The sequence below is a fragment of the Herpailurus yagouaroundi genome, unplaced genomic scaffold (genome assembly GCF_014898765.1).
Source record: "Herpailurus yagouaroundi ecotype Mexico unplaced genomic scaffold, PumYag 210, whole genome shotgun sequence".
In the NCBI taxonomy this organism is placed as follows: domain Eukaryota; kingdom Metazoa; phylum Chordata; class Mammalia; order Carnivora; family Felidae; genus Herpailurus; species Herpailurus yagouaroundi.
The window spans coordinates 7,285,327-7,306,768 of NW_024412441.1; the positions used below are offsets into that span (position 1 = coordinate 7,285,327).

At 40.1% G+C, this 21,442-nt stretch overlaps 2 protein-coding genes across 6 annotated transcripts in view; one reads left to right on the plus strand and one right to left on the minus strand.

The window, feature by feature from the left end:
• ERLEC1 (endoplasmic reticulum lectin 1) overlaps positions 1-4,912 on the minus strand; it is a 31,323-nt gene extending 26,411 nt beyond the window's left edge. Inside the window, exon 1 of one of the 3 annotated variants that reach the window (XM_040453750.1) lies at positions 4,605-4,912. In XM_040453750.1, coding sequence (XP_040309684.1) covers positions 4,605-4,766 — 162 coding nt within the window. In that variant the 5' untranslated portion in view covers positions 4,767-4,912. The remainder of the gene's footprint in view (positions 1-4,604) is intronic. The other 2 variants (XM_040453749.1, XM_040453748.1) reach the window with 2 other exon arrangements.
• A 66-nt stretch (positions 4,913-4,978) lies between these two features.
• ASB3 (ankyrin repeat and SOCS box containing 3) overlaps positions 4,979-21,442 on the plus strand; it is a 117,387-nt gene continuing 100,923 nt past the window's right edge. The window contains exon 1 of one of the 3 annotated variants that reach the window (XM_040453745.1): positions 4,979-5,143. The gene's annotated coding sequence lies outside the window, so the exon portion shown is untranslated. The remainder of the gene's footprint in view (positions 5,144-21,442) is intronic. The other 2 variants (XM_040453746.1, XM_040453741.1) reach the window with 2 other exon arrangements.

Genomic DNA, 21,442 nt, shown 5'->3' on the forward strand with positions numbered 1-21,442 from the left:
TACCAATGGCTGGCCTGAAGTCTTGCCAAATCATCCCTTTACTGTAGTGAAGACAACCAGTATAATAGGGAAAGACAGGATAAAATAGGCAGAGAGGGAAAGGATAGGACCTGAGGTTGGGTGGGGTGGGAAACTTGTATTTTGGAACAATGCTGGGAGTGTCTGACCACAGCAAATGCCCTCAGGCATAAGGTTCCTCTTAAGAATGCAATAGACACCACCTACTCCCCCTCAGGTGTCCCTAAGGAATTTGACAAAAGACCCAAGTAGAAATAAGTATGAGACCATAAATGCGTAACCCATAATGATATGGCCATAGACCACCCCTCATACAGTGGAAACAAGCCAATCAGGAATGGGCAACCCAGAACCTAGAGCTATCAAGCCAATGAGGGTAGGACCTGAGAAGGAAGGAGGGGGACTTGTATGGGGGTGATGACCAGAACCTTACAAAACAGTGTGAAACCACTATTGTTGGGTATTCACCTTTGAATACCCCCTCTCTGTAGAGACAGTTTTCCTACTATTCTTACTTTCTAATCTGGAGTCTATAATAAACTTTCCCCTACTGCTCATTCTGTGTCCACCTTTTCATTCTTTGAAGTGGTGAGACAACGATTCCCAGGTATTGAGGTAAAAAAAATCCTGCAGCACCAGTAGCATATGACTTAACTGTATTTACCTCTATTTGTGAAGTACTTGCAACTCTGATGTTCAAAGTTGAATTGGGCAGCAATATTGACTTGTTTACTAAACTGTTCACCAAAATACTAACAATGGAAAAAGCAACTAACTGCTTGTTTGGAATTACAGCAAAGGAAGGAAGACAATCTTTTTTTTTTTTTTTGTAATGAAAACCACTCTTGGGGCTTTATGTTTATATGATAAAGAAATTCATTCCTCTTGAAAGAGGATTTCAGCTACCTCCATTTTGACCTCAAACTTTTTAGTTGGGTTTTCCTTTCCAGCTTGTCTCTTGGCAAAGCATCCCCAGGAACCAAAACTACTCTCAAACAGTAAGGACTGCCCTGGGCCAGCAAGACCTCACCCATGATGGACTCCAAGATAATGATCGATTTGACTTCCAAAGCCTACTTGCACATATCCACCACCTTTGCCCCATATTTCCCATATATAAACCTGACAGTATTTATGGCACTTTGGAGACAGTCTTTGAGAAGCTAGTCTGCTGTTTTCAGCTGTTGGTGTCAGTGAAATGAATTCCTGTCTTGTTTCACCACCACTCATTTCTCTGCCTTTGGATTTTGTTAGGGGTGAGTGGCTGAACCTGGTCTGTTTGGAACCCCCCGGGGTCAGGTGCTTTTGCAACCCTGCGCCCCAGCTATGTTCTGTTCTATTGTTTTTAAGGTCTAAGTAAGAGGTAACAAGAAATAAAAGCCATCACTTGTTAGAAGATGAAAAGACTTCTCTTTCACTAAGTTTTGGAAGAGCAGGTTTCCTCTTGAATAAAACAGACCAAGTAGCAATTCTTCTATCTGAAAATTGCTGAAATAGTCACTTATTGGGATCACCAAGTAAAAATTTTTAACAAACTTTACCCTGCATTTTCAAAAAAAATTACAGGGAAGTTAACCTTTTCTGATTTTCTAACTTAAAAAACTTTTTTGATCTAACAAAAATGTTTCTTTTTGATTTAGTAAAAGAGTTAAGAAAACAAAATACTTCTGAATATATCTAGATAGGGAAAAAAGTTGTTGCATATAACTTAATACCCTAAAGTATTTTCAGTGTAAGAGGCCCTATTAGTAATCTGATAAAAATCAGATTTTAATATAATGAAACTAAACCAAGGGGGTATGGTACTTTAAGGTTAAGGAACTTTAAAAATATGTTGGCAGGGGAGAAATGCTGAATGTTTAACAAGGGTCTGGAGGAATTAAGATAGAGGATAAAAGACAAAAGTATCTTGATAGAGGCTGTAAAATAAACTCAGTGGCACAACTTGCCAACATATATAACATGCTTAAATAGAGTTGGTCACCATTCTTCCCAAGCATAGTGTCTGGGGGAAGTTTGAGTGGGAATACATTTCTATGTTAACAACAGAAGAGAAAATTAGACTTGTGGTTTTACTTTGGTGAAATCTATGAACTCTGTGAAGTAATAAATTGTTGAGCACTTTAATAGACACAGAGATGGTAGGTATTTCAGAAGAAAAATATACACACACACAAAACTGAACGCTAAAAACCAGTAAACAAAGAATATCATAGCCATTAATTAATGAACATAAATGTTAAAAATATGTATTCCTTGTTGGTGCTTAATAATTATTCTAACTAAATATGAAAGCGAGATTGTAAAGATTATGTATTGTTTTGATATATCTGAATGGGGAGATGATTTAAAGTACAGAACAATTTTAAAGCTAAAAAAAAAATTCACATCTTCTAATCCAGTCTCTTCCAACTTCCGATTGTAGAGAGATAAAGGCCCTTATCCTCCTTCATACAGCTGCTTGTTTACGTATGTCCAATCAACTGGCTCATAAAAGAAAATGACAGTGCCAGGTGAGGAGGGCTGTAGTGCCAGTTACATAAAGTAGGAAGGGAAGCCTTAAGATTATAAAAATACTAAAACAAAACCCAAAGGCCAATGATAATGACTCCTGGGGTTTATTTTTGCATGAAAGCCACAGACCTTTTGCCAACTCACAGAAAAATGTCCCTAGATTTTTCTCAAAATAACTTAAAAAAAAATTCTTCAGATATACCCATCTTAAATTATGTTGCACTGTCAAAAAGAATTAAAAATTCAATTTCAAAATAAAATTGATAGATATGTGAAAGGTTGGTACAGCATAAATTTAATACAGATCTTCCATAACCTCTTTCAGCCAGCACACACCACTGCCAGAAGAAAAATGAAACAATTTTGTAGTAACCTTGAAAAAGGCTGATTTTAGTCATCCACCTAACACATCAGTAAGTTTTGAAGGCTGCATATCAGTGTGCGTTTTTTAATTAAAAAAAAAAAAAAAAAAACCAACAGGTGCAAGAGTAAAATATTTTAATGACCACATTGTTTAATACTTGTCATGTTCATTTTGTGTGCTCTTTTAAAACAGTAACAGACGGGGCGCCTGGGTGGCGCAGTCGGTTAAGCGTCCGACTTCAGCCAGGTCGCGATCTCGCGGTCTGTGAGTTCGAGCCCCGGGTCAGGCTCTGGGCTGATGGCTCGGAGCCTGGAGCCTGTTTCCGATTCTGTGTCTCCCTCTCTCTCTGCCCCTCCCCCGTTCATGCTCTGTCTCTCTCTGTCCCAAAAATAAATAAAAACGTTGAAAGAAAAAAAAAATTAAAAAAAAAACAAAACAAAACAGTAACAGAGGTTGGACTAAATAAATTATGCTCACCTCAAGACTGCTAAAGTTATGTCTCACTTATAATACACTTTTATATAAGTATTTTAAAGTAACAATATTTAATGGAATTAACACAAATATAAACCTGGCTTCCCAGAGAAATATTTACTTAGATAAGTTTCAGAATCACTGAACTACCAGAACAGGAGAATTGAAAACAGAGGGATGGAGAAATAAAGTGTGAAATACTCGCAAAAACTAACATGTGCAAGTAGAAATCCGTTGTGGTAACCATGACATTTGTTATCCTGGTAAATCTTGCTTGCGACCACTTATTCTTGTTTCAGTGAAGTAGTAATAGAACGATATGGTAATAGAACAAAATAGTCATCCCACATGGAATGACTGCAGCTAACTAGAGTAAGAATTAAAAAAAAAAAGCTTTTGTATTTTCCAAGACTTCAATTTGAAATAAATAATTACTACACGGTAAGTATCTTAAGTGTAGTATCTTAAGTGTGCAATTTATTGGCCTACAGTGGTAGGAAGACTTTTCAGCAGAGCACTCCCCAAAGACAGAAGGACTGCAAATTTTCGTTAACTGTTAAGTTATAAATTCATTCATCACTCTAGGAAAACTGAGCATAAAATCTCATGTTCTGGGGTCTTACGTATTACGACTGCAATACATTAACACGGTAAAGGATATTCTGAATAGAGCATCGTTAACATCCCACAGGTCAAATAGCTCTCTCAGAAACAACTTTGAAGGAGACAGAGCTGTGCGTATACACATATGCACGTGTGTGTATACAAGATAGATATACCGAGTGTGAAAGGGAACTCATATCTGCAGTGTAACCGGTTGTGTCGATCCGGTTGTGTGCAATACTAAAGGAGAGAAGGCGGCTGGTGGAGGAAGAACTGCAGCTGACTTTCTAAAGAGAAGATTCAACGTAAGCGCCTGAATTTCCAAAAAAGCTGCTTCCGTGGGGTGGGAGTGTTGGTAAGCACGGTCTAATGAGACAAATTTAAAAGGGGGAGAGCAGGTAATCTCTGAATCGCCAATGCTTAGCATGGAGGGCACAACTACATAGTGTGTTCGCTAAACACTTGCTGTATGAATGAATGGATGAGAGGTAAATGAACCTTTGGATTAGGGAAGGGGGCAGGCGCCTGCAGAGGTGGTTCTGGGGGAGCAACGCGCAGGTAAGGAGAGAAGGAGCCAAACTCTAGTGCTAGGAGGGAGAGCGATAGCTACAGGATTCGCAAGGGCACTGACCAGAGAGAACTCGGTGCCGGGCCAGTTGACTCGGAAAGGGATGTCATCGCTGAGCTGGGGGAGCGCTCGGCCGCCGCCGGACGCCTCTAAGAGGCCGCAGAGGACCAATAACACCGGCCCGCCTTGGACCAGACTACGCGCGCCGCCGCCTCCTTCCTCCATCCTCCGCTGCCGATTTCTCCAGCCGCCGCCACAGCCTCCTCTGCCCACAGAGGAGAGGAGGGGGAGGAGGAGGAGGCGGCGGCGGGACTACTAAGCACCCAGGCAGCCGGGGGCCCAACCGCCGCCACGTCTCCTTCCGGAGAGCAGGGCAACGCCACCTCCGCCCCCTTGGGCCTTCCGCCACCGTTTCCGGGGCAGGCGGCAATCAACATCCGGGGCCGCCAAGCCGTCCGCCTACGGAAGCCCGGACGCCGGTTGGCGTTCTCGCGGTTGCGGGGAGAGGAGAAATCCAACATCGTGGCTTCTGGGGAGCGGACTTCAGAAGACCGCACCTCGGACCAGGCCTTTCCGCGCAGAAGTGGCGGCACCGAGAGCCGGTGAGTCCGGGAGGCTGCAACCGCCCCCTCCTGCCACCGGCCCAGTTTCTAGGGGTGGGCGGCGGCTTGGCCCGCCCTGGAGCGGAAAGTAGAGAGTGAGAGTGGCGGGTGTAGATTTTGGATGCCAAGATTGGAGGTGGAGATGAGAAGTGAGAAGTGGCGGTGTTCCTGGCTGATCTATCCTCCAGCTGCTTTCCTTTCTCCTTTTCTCCGCACGTTGCGTCTCTACGTTTCATCTTTCCCGCTTGAAGCTTCTCTCCGCCTCTTCTACTCTGGGCTGTAGTCATCTCAGTGCGTTGCAGCTGCTGACCAACGCAGGGCGGTTTGCTCACTGTCTCTGCAGTCCTAGCTTAGGGGATACTGGAGCTGAGGAATCCTGTCTTCCCTCAGTAAAAGAATGCTGTGATTCTCCGAAGTTGGTATGGACGCAGACTCTTCGTGAAGAGAGCAGCTAGACATCACAGCCCCTGCATTTTCACCCGTGGGGCTTCTCCTTCATTCCAGGGTTGACGTATAGGGTTGTTGTGTCATCATGGAAACTGATAAATTTCCTTTTTTTTTTTTTTTTTGTTATATCTTATTTACTTTTTAATGTTTATTTTTGGGAGAGGGAAAGAGAGAGCGCGATTTGGAGAGGGGCAGAGTGAGGGAGACACAGAATCTGAAAAGGCTTCAGGCTCTGAGCTGTCAGCACAGAGCCCCATGTTGGGGTTGAACTCAAGAACTGCTAGATCTTGACCTGAGCCGAGGTTCGCCGCTTAACGGACTGAGCCACCCAGGCGCTGCGCTGATGAGTTTACTTATGTGAAGTTCAGGGCCAAGAGAATGTGAGGTTATGAACTCTTGACTGCATTCAGAGTAAGATAAAAAATTTTAAGTTCCCCTCCCCATGCCATGGTTTTCATTTCCAGTATACTAGGTTATACAGTGGTAGCTATGGAGCACCAAGAATTGTCTTTCTGGAGGTGGGTAAAGCTAGAACTCCTCAAATTTGAACCAAATTAAAAAAAAGCAGGAATGGCAATTTTTCATCTGAAAATTTTCCTTTTTCATTTGAAACATAGGGAATGCACAGTACCAAAATTACTTCTGTCTAGAATTGAGGTCTTGTTTATTACTTTATTTATTACTTATTAGTGTTTAATATGTGCCAGACCAGTGGGTTTGGTAAAATAATAGCAAATAAGTGGGTCTCTGTCTTCTGTCCCCCATAGTCTAGCAAGGGAGATTACACAAATAATTGCGACCTATTGTAGTACTTAACATTTACTTAGCATTTATTCTGTGGTAGGCACTAGTCTAAGTACTTTATATATATTATGAAGCAGGTAGTGTATATTATACAGTAGAGAGATGTGAAAGTGGAGATATGAAGAAGGAAGTGAGGGAGGAACTCTGGGGTTGGACAGGAAAGACTTTCCAGGAGAGGTGACTGTAGAACTGGGGCTTTTAAGGACTTATAGAAGTTCAGCAGGCAGATGGGGAAGTGCATTTCAAGCATAATTCTTTCTGATGATCCATTTGGACCTTTTGATGTAGTCAGAGGGCAGGATAAGATGGAATTAGGAGCAGGAGATTGATACTACAGAGGAACAGAGGCAATCAGTTTGTATTGATAACGGAACATAAGGCAGGCTGAGGGCAAAGTACAAGCTAGCACACCCCCTGCCCCCAGCTGGGATATGTATGATATACCTTGGAACTCCCACTACCCAAAAACAGGAAAGCAGGAAAGGGCAAAAAGCAAATGGTTAAACTGATAAGAGTCCCTACCAGTTGACAAGAAAAAGGCAATCCCATCCTTGGCTAAAGAAAACTCCCTACTGTCTTGATTTTAATGCTTTGCTGGAGACAAAAACAACCTTAGCTTGACAATAGCTAGGCCTCCAGGAATCTGTGAGTCTTTAGCATATGAAAGTCTTTTTGGAAACTTCCCTTCGGACTATACCTCCCCCAAGTTCAAGGTATATAACCCGTCATTCTTTACAGCCCCAGTGCAGCTCTTTCTGCCCATGGGTCCTGTACTTTAATAAAATCACCTTTTGCACCAAAGACATCTTTAAGAATTCTTTCTTGGCTGTCAGCTCTGATCCCCCGTCACCCCAAAACCTTATCAACATGTTCTGCAGAAGTGTTTGAGTTTTATCCAACAGGTCAGAATTATTGTAGAGTTTTTGCATTGGAATCATCCGATGTGATTTCTGTTTCTCAAGTATACAAACAAAGACTAATTCCAAATGGATTAAAGATTTCAATGAATCACACACAAAAAAGAGAAAACAATGTAAGAAAATTTAGGAGAATAATTAGATAATCCTTGTGAGTAAAATAGGAAATCTTTCTGTCATGAAAGAAAAAGACGAGCAGGGGCACCTGGGTTGAGTGTCTGACTTCAGCTCAGGTCATGATCTCATGGTCCCGCATCAGGCTCTGGGCTGACTGCTTCGAATTTTGTGTCTCCCTCTCTCTCTGCCCCTTCCTTGCTCATGCTCTGTTTCTCTCTCTCTCAAAAAATAAACGTTAACAATGAAACAAAACAGGGGCATCAGCTGGCTATGTTGGTAGAGCATGTGACTCTTGATCTCAGCGTTGTGAGTTTGAGCCCCACTTTGGCTGTAGAGACTACTTAAAGTCTTTAAAAAAAAAAAGAAAAAGACATTTAACTAATAAAAATTAAAAATACTTATAAGGCTCTGGTTTAGTCTCTGGGGCTATAATAATGGAATTTGGCTCAATAGAGCTTATGTTCAAGTAAGGGGGGCGGGTGTCTAAATAAATAACACATAAGTAAGAAACTCTTTGGTGATGGGGTTTTGGGGTGATGGTGGGGGGTTTGGAGCCGATGGCCAAGAAAGAATTCTTGAAGATGTCTTTGATGCAAAAAAAAGGTGATTTTATTAAAGCATGGGGACAGGACCTGTGGGCAGAAAGAGCTGCACTGGGGTTGTGACAGGTAACTGATTTTTTAAAAAAAGTTTTTTTTTTTAAACTTACTTATTTTTGAGAGAGAGAGAATGTGAGTGGGGGAGAGGCAGAGAGAGAGGGAGACACAGAATCCAAGCAGGCTCCAAGCTTCAGCACAGAGCCTGCCACAGAACTGGAACATACATACTGCGAGTTCCTGACCTGAGCTAAAGTCAGACACCCAACCAACTGAACCACCCAGGCGCCCCGGGTAACTGATTATATATCCTAAGGTTAGGAGGGGGTATGGGATAGAGTAAGTTTCTAAAGTATTTTGGAAGCAAGGTTTCCAGGATCTTGAGGGGCTAGCTCCTTTTAGGAAAATGAATTTATTACGGTGTAGTAAAACCTCAGTCATGAGGCCCTTCAGATGTATATCAGCGGGCCGTAAGCTTGGAGTATGATTGCCAGCGTGTATTGTGGGGGAGTTGAAATCAAGGAAGTTTCCAAAGAAGTTTTTATATGTTAAAGTAGACTTACAGGATCCTGGGGGGTCAGGGTAATGTTAAGCCAAGGTTCCCATTTACTCTGCTTCAAAGACTTGTCAGTGTGCTGTAGGCAGTAAGGGAATTTAAATTTTAGTTTGCCTTAGTTTCCCACATTACCATGGCAAGCACTTAAACCCCTTTCCTTTGTTCTTGAGTAGCCAGGAATGTCTGAGGAATATCACACATATTCCACCTGAGGGCAGGGGTGCTCTTAGCCTGTACTGTGCCCTCAGCTTGCTTTGTGCTCACTCATCACCTGGTTTGTGTCCACTAAATGTTACTAATAATCCCTCCCACTCATGTGGCAACTAAAAATGTCTGCAGATACTGCCACATGTCCCTTGGCAGGAAAAATGGCCCATGATTGAGAACTGCTGGTTTAGACTCTTAAATGAAACTGTGAATATTCATGATGAATTTTTTTTTTTTAATTTTTTTTTTTTCAACGTTTATTTATTTTTGGGACAGAGAGAGACAGAGCATGAACGGGGGAGGGGCAGAGAGAGAGGGAGACACAGAATCGGAAACAGGCTCCAGGCTCCGAGCCATCAGCCCAGAGCCCGACGCGGGGCTCGAACTCCCGGACCGCGAGATCGTGACCTGGCTGAAGTCGGACGCTTAACCGACTGCGCCACCCAGGCGCCCCTCATGATGAATTTTTAGGCAATAGCTCACTGATTGCAAAGATGCTTAGGGGCAAGCAGGAGACCTTCCTAGCACTTCAGAATTTTGTCAGAGTAGTGAATACCTGCTCTGCTTGTAATTCAGATGGTAGTTTGCATTGTGTCTTTGGTATTTCATAAGTCACTTAATCTTACCTTGCACTAATGTCATTATTATACACATAGGTTATCATCATAGAGGATTTCAATATAAATATGTAGAAGATTATTCTGAATCTGTTAATCCTATCATAGCCTAGAAATTGCTATTCTGAAAAAAATAGTCAACACTTTCATTTAATAGTCTTTTGACTTTTTCTCGTATAAATATGGTATAGAATATGTAATTTTAAATTTCAGTTATTTTCACTTTTGATTTATGGATTACAGAAAAATCCTCCTTTATTTGGCAAAGCTACCTTTTTCTGTGTACAATGCAGTAATTTTCAGCTAGTTGCAGAACTGCAGATCTGGGGAGGGGACAAGAAAGTTGAGCAGTTATTCATCTAATATATATGATTTTGGGGCACTGTCCCAAGTACTAAGGGTGCTATAAAATGATGTGGATACAGATCAAGTCCATCAGAATGTTACCACCTAGAAAGGAGATAGGACTTGTATGTAACTAATTATATTAAAAGTGGGGAGTGTTAGAGAAGTACTGTACAGATAAAGTATTGTGGACATTCAAAGGAGGGAGTGATTACCTCTAGCAAGGGATGAGAGGAAGGAAGGGTAGAAACTAATAAAGTAGTCCTGGCATTTGTATTGGACCTTCACAGATGGTAGGATTTGGATTTATAGAGCTTGGGAAAGGCCTATTCCAAGTGGATGAAAGAACATGAGCCCAAGACCTATTGAGATCAAAAGTAATTTGGTTTGAGTACAGGAAAGAAGCTTGGGAATGACATAAGGAGTTTAATATGTGTCAAGGGTGACATTTTACCCTGGTGGGAAAAGGATTTAAAAAAAAAATTATTTAGTTTGAGAGAGAAAGCGTGTGTGCTCAAGCAGGGAAGGGGCTGAGAGAGAGAGAGAGAGAGAGAGAGAGAGAGAGAGAAGGAGAGAGAGAATCCCAAGCAGGCTCTGCGCTGTCAGCACAGAGCCTGATTTAGGACTTGAGCTCACAAACCATGAGATCCTGACTTGAGCCAAGATTAAGAGTTGGATGCTTAACCAACTGAGCCACCCACGTGCCCCAAAAGGATGTTTTAACTAATAAACACTGCGAGTATAATTTGCTATCCACATATAAGAAAACCAACTAGATCCCTTCTTCACAAAATACACAAAAAGTAAATTGTAAAGGGGTTTAAGATATGTATCTATATGAAGAAATTAGGAGAATATTTATGTAACTGGAGTAGAGATGACCTTTTTTTAGTAAGATAGGAAATCCAGATACTATAGAAGGAAAGATAGACCTGCTATAATAAATGTCTTAAAATTAGTAATTTCTGTTAAAATTATGCAAACCTTTGGCTTAGTGATTTTATTTTTTGAATTTTCTCCTTTAAAACAAAAGTCCTAGGGTGCCTGGGTAGCTCAGTTGGTTAAGTGTCCGACTCTTGATATTGGCTGAGGTCATAATCTTGAGGTTCATGATATTGAGCCCCACCTTGGGCTCTGCTCTGACAGCATGAAGCCTGCTTGGGATTCTCTATCTCCACTCTTCCCCCACTCCTTCCCTGTGTTCTTTCTCTGTCTCAAAAGTAAACTTAAAATATTTTTAAAAACAAAAGCCTTGATACATAAGGATGTATGTACAAAGGTATTCATTGTGGTATTATCTATAATGGCAAAAAAAATTTGGATATCTGAATTCCCACCATTAAGGCTATGGCTGAATAAATGATTATATACAAACTTTATGCAACTGAAGAGTGAGGGGCGCCTGGGTGGCTCAGTTGGTTAAGTGTCTTCGGCTGAGATCGTGATCTCATGGTTCATAGGTTTGAGCCCCATGTCAGGCTCTGTGCTGACAGCTCAGAGCCTGGAGCCAGCTTCAGATTCTGTGTCTTCTTCTCTCTCTGCCCTTTTCCTGCTCACATTCTATCTCTCCCTCAAAAATAAATGTTAAAAGATTTTTATAAAAAAATAGCGAGGTGTTAGGAGCAGAGGCTCTATTACCTAACCATATGTCTGACCTTGGGAATGTTACTTAACCTCTTCAGAACTCTGTTTTCTTATCCTTCTGATGGAGAAAATAAGTAGTAAGATGTAAGAACTAATGATGATTCAGTTTAATTATATATTCTGTTCATGTAACAGATGTTGTGTCCAGGCTCTATTTTATTTTTTAAATTTTTTTTGTTTAATGTTTATTTATTTTTGAGACAGAGAGCATGAATGGGGGAGGGTCAGAGAGAGAGGCAGATACAGAATCGAAGCAGGCTCCAGGCTCTGAGCTGTCAGCACAGAGCCCGACGTGGGGCTTGAACTCACAGATCATGAGATCATGACCTGAAGTCGGATGCCCAACCGACGGAGCCACCCAGGCGCCCCCAGGCTCTATTTTAATAAGCACTTTATATTAACTTATTTGACTTATTCCTCATAATAACCCAAAAAGTAGGTTTTATTATTTTCCCCATATTACTGATGAGGAAACTGTGATACAAGTTAATACTATATTCTAATATAATTTACACATACAAAATTATATATATATGCCAAGCTGTAAACAATGCTATAATAAAACTATAAATTTTTTTTAGTTGAAATTTTTATGAATCACAAATGAGAAACAGACAGTTGGGCTTTGAGTTAAAAGTTACCCCAGATCTCTTGTTTCTCATTTAGACATAAAAAAGGGCAAAACCAATAAAAACAACGACATTTGCTCAGCTGAACAGCTGGTGTGCAGTCTGAGGTTGTGTAGCACTAATTACTCCAGAGGCTGCTGAAGAAGGTAATTGCCCTTTTCTCTTCATTTTCTTTCTTTTTTTTTTTTTTTAATTTTTTTTTTCAACGTTTATTTATTTTTGGGACAGAGAGAGAGACAGAGCATGAATGGGCGAGGGGCAGAGACAGAGGGAGACACAGAATCCGAAACAGGCTCCAGGCTCTGAGCCATCAGCCCAGAGCCCGACGCGGGGCTCGAACTCACGGACCGCGAGATCGTGACCTGGCTGAAGTCGGACGCTTAACCGACTGCGCCACCCAGGCGCCCCTCTCTTCATTTTCAATACTGATTTTTTCTCCTTCAGTTCCTTCTTTGAATATAATTTATTCTGCAGTAATAAGAAAGAAGACATAGGAGAACTGGGATGCACATTTTGGGAAAGATAAAGGAAAAGAAAAGCTTTTGGTTTTTAGACATTTTTTGGTTAAAATATAACACACACAGGTGACAGAATACCAGCAAATACACAGGTGCAGATGTGAATATTGTATTTGTTTCTTAGGCATAGGAGGAAAAAAGGAGAGTGGAAATTTGATTTCAAGCTAGCATGATTCTTTTTTTTAATCCCATGCTTTATATTTTTAAGTTTTTACTAAGAATTTTCTGTAAGAATGAATTAAAAAATTTTTTTTTAAAGTTTATTTATTTTGATGGTAGGGGGGAAAGGGCAGCGATAGGGGGAGAGAGAGAATCCCAAGCTGGCTCTACAGTGCAGAACTGGATGCAGGGCTTGATCTCACACAGTGTGAGAGCTGAAATCAGGAGTCGAATGCTTAACCAACCGGGAGCCACCCAGATGTCCTGTACAAGAATGAATTTTTAAAACTCCAAGTATACAGCAACAGCTGTGTACAATAATACCTATGTTGTATTCTTGCCAAGCCTAAGAAATAACCAAATCCAAAATGTGGCACCTTGAATAAGACCAATGGCCTGGATGTTGAAAAAATGACTAAGAATGAAGAGACTCCTATATAACCTAAGATGTATACTACTATCACATCTTAGAAAAATAACAATGATTTCAATTTTTACTGTTTATTTACCTTTATTCCCTTTCCAGTCAAAGTTCATGACTTGCGTTTGATTGTTGTCTTAAAGTCTACCATAGCAGCCCCCCTTTGCCGTATATTTTAGGGCACACTATTGTTTTTTGTCCTACTATGAAAGAAAGTAACTGCTGCCACTTAAACTTATGATGTGCTATCTAGTTTCAGGTGTACTCCAGTTGCTCAATATTTTTTTAATGTTTATTTATTTATTTTTGAGAGAGAGAGAGAGAGAGAGAGAGCGCGCGTCTGAGCAGGGGAGGGGCACAGAGAGGGGGACAGAGGACCTGAAGTCGGCTCCTCACTGATCAGAGAGCCTGATGTGGGGCTCGAACTCATGAACTGCGAGCCCAGGACCTGAGCCGAAGTCAGAGGCTCAACCGACAGAGCCACCCAGGCACCCCTCTAGTTGCTCATTTTTCATGGTTGCAGTGTCTTTATGAATTTCTTTTAGGATAGCACTTATAAATTTTAAACATTTATCTTCTGTTTCCAGAAATAGCGGTACTTCCTTCAGGTTAGTTGTTTATTTTCATCCTTTTCTCTTGTGCCTTTGCTTTTCCTTAAAAAAAAAAAAAGAAAAAAAAAGAGTCTTGAGCTCTTTGTAAATGAGCATGGTATTAATTGCTGGGCCTCACTTTAGGGTCCATGGCTGAAATGCAGGAAAAGAGCTGCTTCTCCCCTGTCTGCCTCTAGGCTATGGCCAAATAAGGAAGGCTTTGTTGGGGAGTATGAGGATGCTCTAATGCTTTCAGGGTAGATTGCTCAATTAAGAAAAACAAATGTGGTTTTAGCTAGAAACCAACACAGTTGCTGATAGACTTTCTTTGTGTAAAGGAATGGGGTAAGAGGTTTGCCTTGGCTGTTCCATATACATATTTTAATCATCCTGATTTTAATCCTACAGCCCCCTCCTTTCTATTTCTGTTTTCATGTTTGGTAGTTCTCCAGGTTCTGCTGCCAGGAATGGCTTCTCCATGGGTGCAGCCTTCTTGTGCCTGTGTGCATGTTCTAGATTGAAGTTTTTTTCTGCACTGGCTTAATCCCCGATATAATCCCATCTGCTTTTTCTCTTCTGGAATGAATGAATACATTTTAGTGGAATTTTGATAGAAGTGGAGGAAAATTAATGTCCTTAGTTTATCTCACACAGAGTAGATAATCCATAGATATTTGTTGAATAAATCGATTAATGCTGTTGAGAAAACTGGGCAAAGCATACTTTTGCTTAAGTTAAAAAAATTATGGCTGTAGGATATGGATAATTAAATGAATCCTTTTTCTTTTCTTTTTTTATCCTTTAATTGGTTCTATTTTAGGAGGAAATCTCATTGAAGTTAAAACACCAGTGGAGGTACAAAATGAGAAAGCTGCCATCTCTCACGATTTTTTAAAAAATTAAAGCCCTTAATTTCATTTTGTTCCTTTTTAGTGTTTAGCATAGTGCCTGGCATGTTGTAAGTATTCAATAAATGATAGTTATTATTATTATGTTTGTTTAACTCAAACTCTTTTTGTCTCTCATTTTCATCATCCAAGAAAATGGGGATTAATATATGTAAAATACCTGGAACAGATTTTGGCATATATACTATTTGCTACATAAGGTTAATTATTATTCTTTGATTCATGAACAACTGTTTATTTTTTTCTATGAGGCTTTCATTGATCTTAATTAGTTTTAATTAATAATTTGCCAGTCTGTATTCTGTTTGTATTAAAAAATTTTTTTTTAATGTTTATTTATTTTTGAGAGAGACAGAGAGCATGAGCAGGGTAAGTGCAAAGAGTGAGAGGGAGACGCAGAATCTGAAGCAGGCTTCAGGCTCTGAGCTGTCAGCACAGAGCCTGACGCAGGGCTCGAACACGTGAACCATGAGATCATGACCTGAGCTGAAGTTGGATGCTTAACTGACAGAGCACCCAGGCACCCCTGTATTCTGCTTGTATTTTATGTCACATCCTTTATGTTGAATTAAATTGACTTGCTTTTTTTTTTTAAGTTTATGTATTTTGAGGTGTGGGGAGGAGGGCAGAGACAGAGGAAGAGACAGAATACCAAGCAGGCTCCCCACTGTTCCTACAGAGCCTGATGCAGAGCTGGAACTCAAAAACTGAGATCATGACTTGAGCTGAAATGGAGTCGGCCTTTTTACCGACTGAGCTACCTAGGCACCCCGTGGTTTGCTTGATTGTATGTCTCTCCACCAAATGTGGTTTTTTTTTTTTATTTTTTTTTTTCAACGTTTATTTATTTTTGGGACAGAGAGAGACAGAGCATGAACGGGGGAGGGGCAGAGAGAGAGGGAGACACAGAATCGGAAACAGGCTCCAGGCTCCGAGCCATCAGCCCAGAGCCTGACACGGGGCTCGAACTCACGGACCGTGAGATCGTGACCTGGCTGAAGTCGGACGCTTAACCGACTGCGCCACCCAGGCGCCCGTTTTTTTTTTTTTTATTGTTTATTTCTTTATTTGAGAGAGAGACGGGGGGTGGGGGGGAGGGCAGAGAGAGAGATCATAAACAGGGGAAGGGCAGAGAAAGAGGGAGATACAGAATTTTAAGCAGGCTCCAGGCTCCAAGCTGTCAGTGCAGGGCTAGAACCCATGAGATCAGGACCTGACCTGAGCCAAAGTCGGATGCTTAACTGACTGAGCCACCCAGGTGCCCCACATTTGGTTCTTGATAGCTGGTAACTATCTTTTTTATTTTGGTAGTCTTGTTGCATAGTCATGGCTTGCCACATAACATGAGTCCCTCATTTTTGCTGGGTCTTAATTGATGAGGAGGATAGTGTGACTGGAGCATGGGGTGGGGTGTATTATTGGGAAGTGGAATGTGACAAATATGCTGATAACAGATTATAAATAGTTGAATAACAGATAAAAGAATTTGAAGTTTAGTATGCAGTGGAAGACATTTTTGATTATTGATCAGGTTACTTTCCTGTTTTACAAAGATAATTGAGTGCAGAGTAGAGAATGTATTGGAAAGAAGAAAGGAGATTAGAGGTTAAGTTAGAAGGTGGCTCCAGATATAAGGTGCCCCTACAATGAAATGTTATTCTCTTTTGGCCTTATTGATATCAGGTGCTTGCTTAGTAGTGTCTGGTGCATTAATCATAAAGGATGAAACTGAGATCTTTGAGTTAAATCAGGAAGGGATTATTGGAGACTTGAGACTACACTGATTATGTGAGCACAGCAAGAGTAAAAGGAGATTGGAGGGGCATTAAGAAGAGTTGATAAGGAAGTAGAATATGATAGTTAAAAAAAATTGTTACACACACACAATGGAATATTACTCAGCCATAAAAAAGAATGAAATCCTGTCATTTGCAAGAATGTGGGAGCTAAAGAGTATTAAGCTAAGAAAATAAGTCAGAGAAAGACAAATATATGATTTCACTCATGTGGAATTTAAGAAATAAAACAGATGAACATAGTGGGGGAAAAAGAGAGGCAAACCAGGAAATAGACTCTTTACAGAACAAATTGAGAATTTTGGGAGGATTGGTGGCTGGGGGAATGGGTTAAATGGGTGTTTAAAGGAGTTGCTTAATGAGGATTAAGGAATGTACTTGTGATGAGCACTGTGTGTTGTATGGAAGTGATGAATCACTAAATTGTACACCTGAAACTACTGTTACACTATATGTTAACTAATGGACTTAAATAAAAACTTGAAAAAAAAATTCTGTGAAGGATAGGAAAGTTGAAAGAATAAAGAAAATTACAGGGTCAAGTGGTGGTTTTTCCAGTTACAGGATGTGTGTATGTACGTTGTTAAAGTTTTATAAAGACAAGAAGGCAATTAAACCACCAAGAGATTAGTGCTAAACTAAACCACCAAGAGATTAGTGCTAAACTACATAATATTTGAGAGACAGAAAGAGTGCAAATGGGAGAGGGGCAGACGGAGCAGGAGACACGGTATCTGAAGCAGGCTTCAGGCTCTGAGCTGTCAGCAAAGAGCCCGACATGGGGCTTGAACTCATGAACTGTGAAATCATGACTTGAGCCAAAGTTGGATGCTGAACCGACTAAGCCACCCAGGTGCCCCAACTATATAATATTTTAGAAAGGGAAAATGAAATTTAAGAAGAATGAAAACACCCTGAAATTCACTAAAGCTTATTTTCATCATATAAACTTGACATACAGAATAATAATTTTAGTAGTTGTCTCTGGAGGAGTTAAAATTTAAAAATTACAAAATCATTCCACTAATTTTTGAGTTTTTAATATATGCTTAGGGTGAATTTATTTTAAGCCTTTAGAAATGCATAAAAAGAGATTGTTAAGAGCTGAATAAATACACAGAACATATAGTCACAGTATTTCTGGTGAGAAAAGATAAGCATAATTGGAATATTTCATATGTAGATTTCTTTTAAGTTTATTTATTTTGAGAGAGAGTGCACGTGCATGCGCATGTGGCAGGGGCAGAGGGAGAGAGAGAGAGATTGTCAGTTCAGAACCCGATGTAGGGCTCAAACTCAAGAACTGTGAGATCATGACCTGAGCTGAAATCAAGAGTCAGAGACTTAACCAACTGAGCCACCCAGGCACCCCTCATATGTAGATTTTTAACATATGATGAGGGGGAATTAAGAATTTTAAGTGCATGTATCATATGACTGACTTTGAAAGAATCAGGGATGGTAAAATATAGGAGTATGATGCATTGATATTCATAGCTGCTCCCAAGTTATAATTTAAAAGCTATGTATCCATGGAAAAGAGAAATCTAATAGAATGAAATGTTGACTATAAAATGTTTGAATAATATCTAATAGATCAAATATGGTTCTTAAATTTCAGGCAGGATTGATCTCATTATGAATCTCAAAGAGATACTAAAGCCATGGTAATCTGAATATATAATATAAAGTAATATTAGGTAATACATATTATTACATCAGGTATTGTTTAATGCTTCACACATGTTAAAATTAAATAAGCACCTTCAAAATTTAAAATAATCATTTCAGGTACTTTATTAGTTGAAAATGAAAAAAAATTCCTTTTTAAGATGAAATGCGTGTCTGTAGACAATGGCCACATTTCAAAAATCAGTCTTTTTAAAAATTAAAAAAAATTTTTAATCTTTTTTTAAAATGTTTATTTATTTTTGAAGGAGAGAGAGAGCATGAGCGGGGAAAGAGCAGAGACAGAGAATCTGAAGCAGGCTCCAGGCTCTGAGCTGTCAGCACAGAGCCTGATGTGGGGCTTGAACTCACAAACTGTGAGATCATGACCTGAGCTGAAGTCAGACGCTTAACCAACTGAGCCGCCCAGGTGCCCTTTTATTTTTTAATTTTTAAAAAGTTTTATTTATTTTGAGAGAGACAGAGCGTGAGTGGGGTAGGGGCAGAGACAGAATCTCAAGCTAAGTTGTCAGTGCAGAACCTGATGTGGGGCTTGAACTCCTGAAACTGTGAGATTACCTGAGCCAAAATCAAGAGTTGGACATTTAGCCAACTGAGCCACCCAGGCACCCCAGTCTTTTTTTGTTTTAATGTTTATTTGCTTATTTATTTGTTTTGTTTGCTTATTTATTTAGAGTACGTGTACAAGCAGGGGAAAGGCAAAGAGTGAGGAAGAATCCCACTCAGTGTCTGAGCTGTTAGCACAGAGCCCGATATGGGGCTTGAACTCCCAAAACTGAGATCATGACCTGAGCCTCGATCAAGAGTCAGGCACATAACTGACTGAACTGCTAAGGTGCCCCTAAAATTGGTCTTTTGTACTTTCAAATATTCAGAGATGACATCATAACCTTTGTTTCCCTAAATGATAACTTTTTATCTATGGAGGTGGTATTTAGATGGGATTTACCATTCTGGGTAGATTGAAGAGTGATTGTTGGACACATAATAGTGGCCTACAGGAGTAGAAAGACCTACTTTAAAAAATCTCCATTAGAGATTTATATTAAGAGTTTCTTTCTTTCTTTCTTTCTTTCTTTTTTTTTTAGAATTTAGTATGGCCTTTTTCTTTAAAAAATTTTTTTTAATGTTTATTTTTTTGAGAGAGACAGAGTGTGAGCAGAAGCGGGTCAGAGAGAAAGGGAGACAGAATCCAGAACAGGCTCCAGGCTCTGAGCTGTCAGCACACAGCCCAACGCGGGGCTCAAACTCACAAACTGTGAGATCATGACCTGAGCTGAAGTTGGACGCTTAACCGACTGAGCTACCCAGGTGCCCCTTCTTTTTCTTTTTTAGTGTTTATTGATTTTTGAGAGAGAGAGAGAGACAGAGTGCAAGCAGGGGAGGAGCAGAGACAAAGGGAGACACAGAATCCCAAGCAGGCTCCAGGCTCTGGGCTGTCAGCATAGAGCCTGACGTGGGGCTCGAACTCATGAAATGTGAGATCATGACCTGAGCCAAAGTCAGATGCTCAACCGACTGAGCCACCCAGGCGCCCCTAAAAGTTTCTTAATGTAGGGTTTACACTCATACTTTTCTTGAATTCCTAAAATTTGAAACCTAATATTTGTACTCTGAGGAAAGAGAGTCTTTGAGTTTTGTGTGTAATTAGCAAAGAATGAGAAAAAATGTCTTGAAAGTAAGACCCAAGGACTGTAAAGACAGACAGTTTTGCTAACAAAAGTTAAGTTAGGCTTTAGGTAACTTGATACCTTTTCATTCCTGCTAACTTAGAGGCTTTAAACCCTAGCTTCTAACTCAGTACTATTCATTTAACTTCTCCATTTTAGTCATGTTTCTCCCTATCCCAGGAAAATTAACATCCCTTATTTCTGAGCTCTTTGGAATATGGCTTCCCTATAAATGCTGATGGCATATCATATTTATAGTTACATATTTTCTAACTTGTGACTGAAAGCCTAGAAAGACAAAAAATGGGCATCCCAAAGTTACCCCTTGCTTTTTATATTCTGTAACAATTATATATTAAATGGTAGAAGAATCACTTTGGGGAGGTCACACACTCTTTTGGACTTAGGTTTGTTTGTAAAATGAAAGGCTTTTTAACATTGAATTCACCTATGTGAGTCTTGGATAGGCTCATTATATTTGTGGGAATCTATATACATCTATAAAAATGAACTTTAACGGGATGCCTGGGTGGCTCAGTCGGTTGAACGTCTGATTTTTGATTTCAGCTCCATGATCCCAGGGTCATGGGATCGAGCCCTGTGTCGGACTCCTCGCTGAGTGTGGAGCCTGCTTAAGATTCATTCTTTATCTCCCTTTGCCCCTCTCCCCCACTTGCATGTGCTCTCTCTCAAATTAAAAAAGATTCAGACTTAAAAAAAAAATTAACATCTTTATGTAACAAGGTACCTATTTCATTATATAAACACAGTTAATCTTGTTTACCTCCTGAAAAAAAGATGCTGTATAGTAAAGATGGTGAAGTTCAGGTGGGTTTTTAAATATATCATAGAAAGATCTAGTGTTTTTAGAGTGAGAGAGAGACCTGGATTTCTGCTACTTAACAGATAAGTAACTGCAGGATAGTATGGAAACAAGCTCAGGAGTTACCCAGAAAATGCTTCCATATGTAAAGTGCCCAGCATATCCTTATGAGATGATCATTAATGTTAATGATCATTAATATTAAGTACCTTTTCTTGTTTTACAGGACAAGTGAAATGCTTTCTAGAAAACTAATAATGAAAATGTTGGGAAAATATTTACAATAGTTATAGAGCTAAGTAAATTACTAAGTTAGGTGTTACTAAATAGAAAAACATGGAAAGGGCTACTTTCCCTGCTATGTAGGACAACTTTATTTAATGTGAAACTTTTCTGCCCCTGCCCTGCTTGCTATCTCTCAAAAATAAACACTAAAAAAAAAAAAAAAAAAAAAAAGAAGAAAGAAAGAATCTTGATTAGGGGCACCTGGCTGGCTCAGTCAGAAGAGTGTGTGATTCTTTATCTTGGGGTCGTGAATTCAAGCCCCATGTTGGGTGTAGAGATTACTTAAAAATAAAATCTTAAGGGGCGCCTGGGTGGCGCAGTCGGTTAAGCGTCCGACTTCAACCAGGTCACGATCTCACGGTCCGTGAGTTCGAGCCCCGCGTCGGGCTCTGGGCTGATGGCTCAGAGCCTGGAGCCTGTTTCCGATTCTGTGTCTCCCTCTCTCTCTGCCCCTCGCCCATTCATGCTCTATCTCTCTCTGTCCCAAAAATAAATAAACGTTGAAAAAAAAATAAATAAAATCTTAAAAAAAAAAAAGAAAAAATAATCTTCATTAGAATC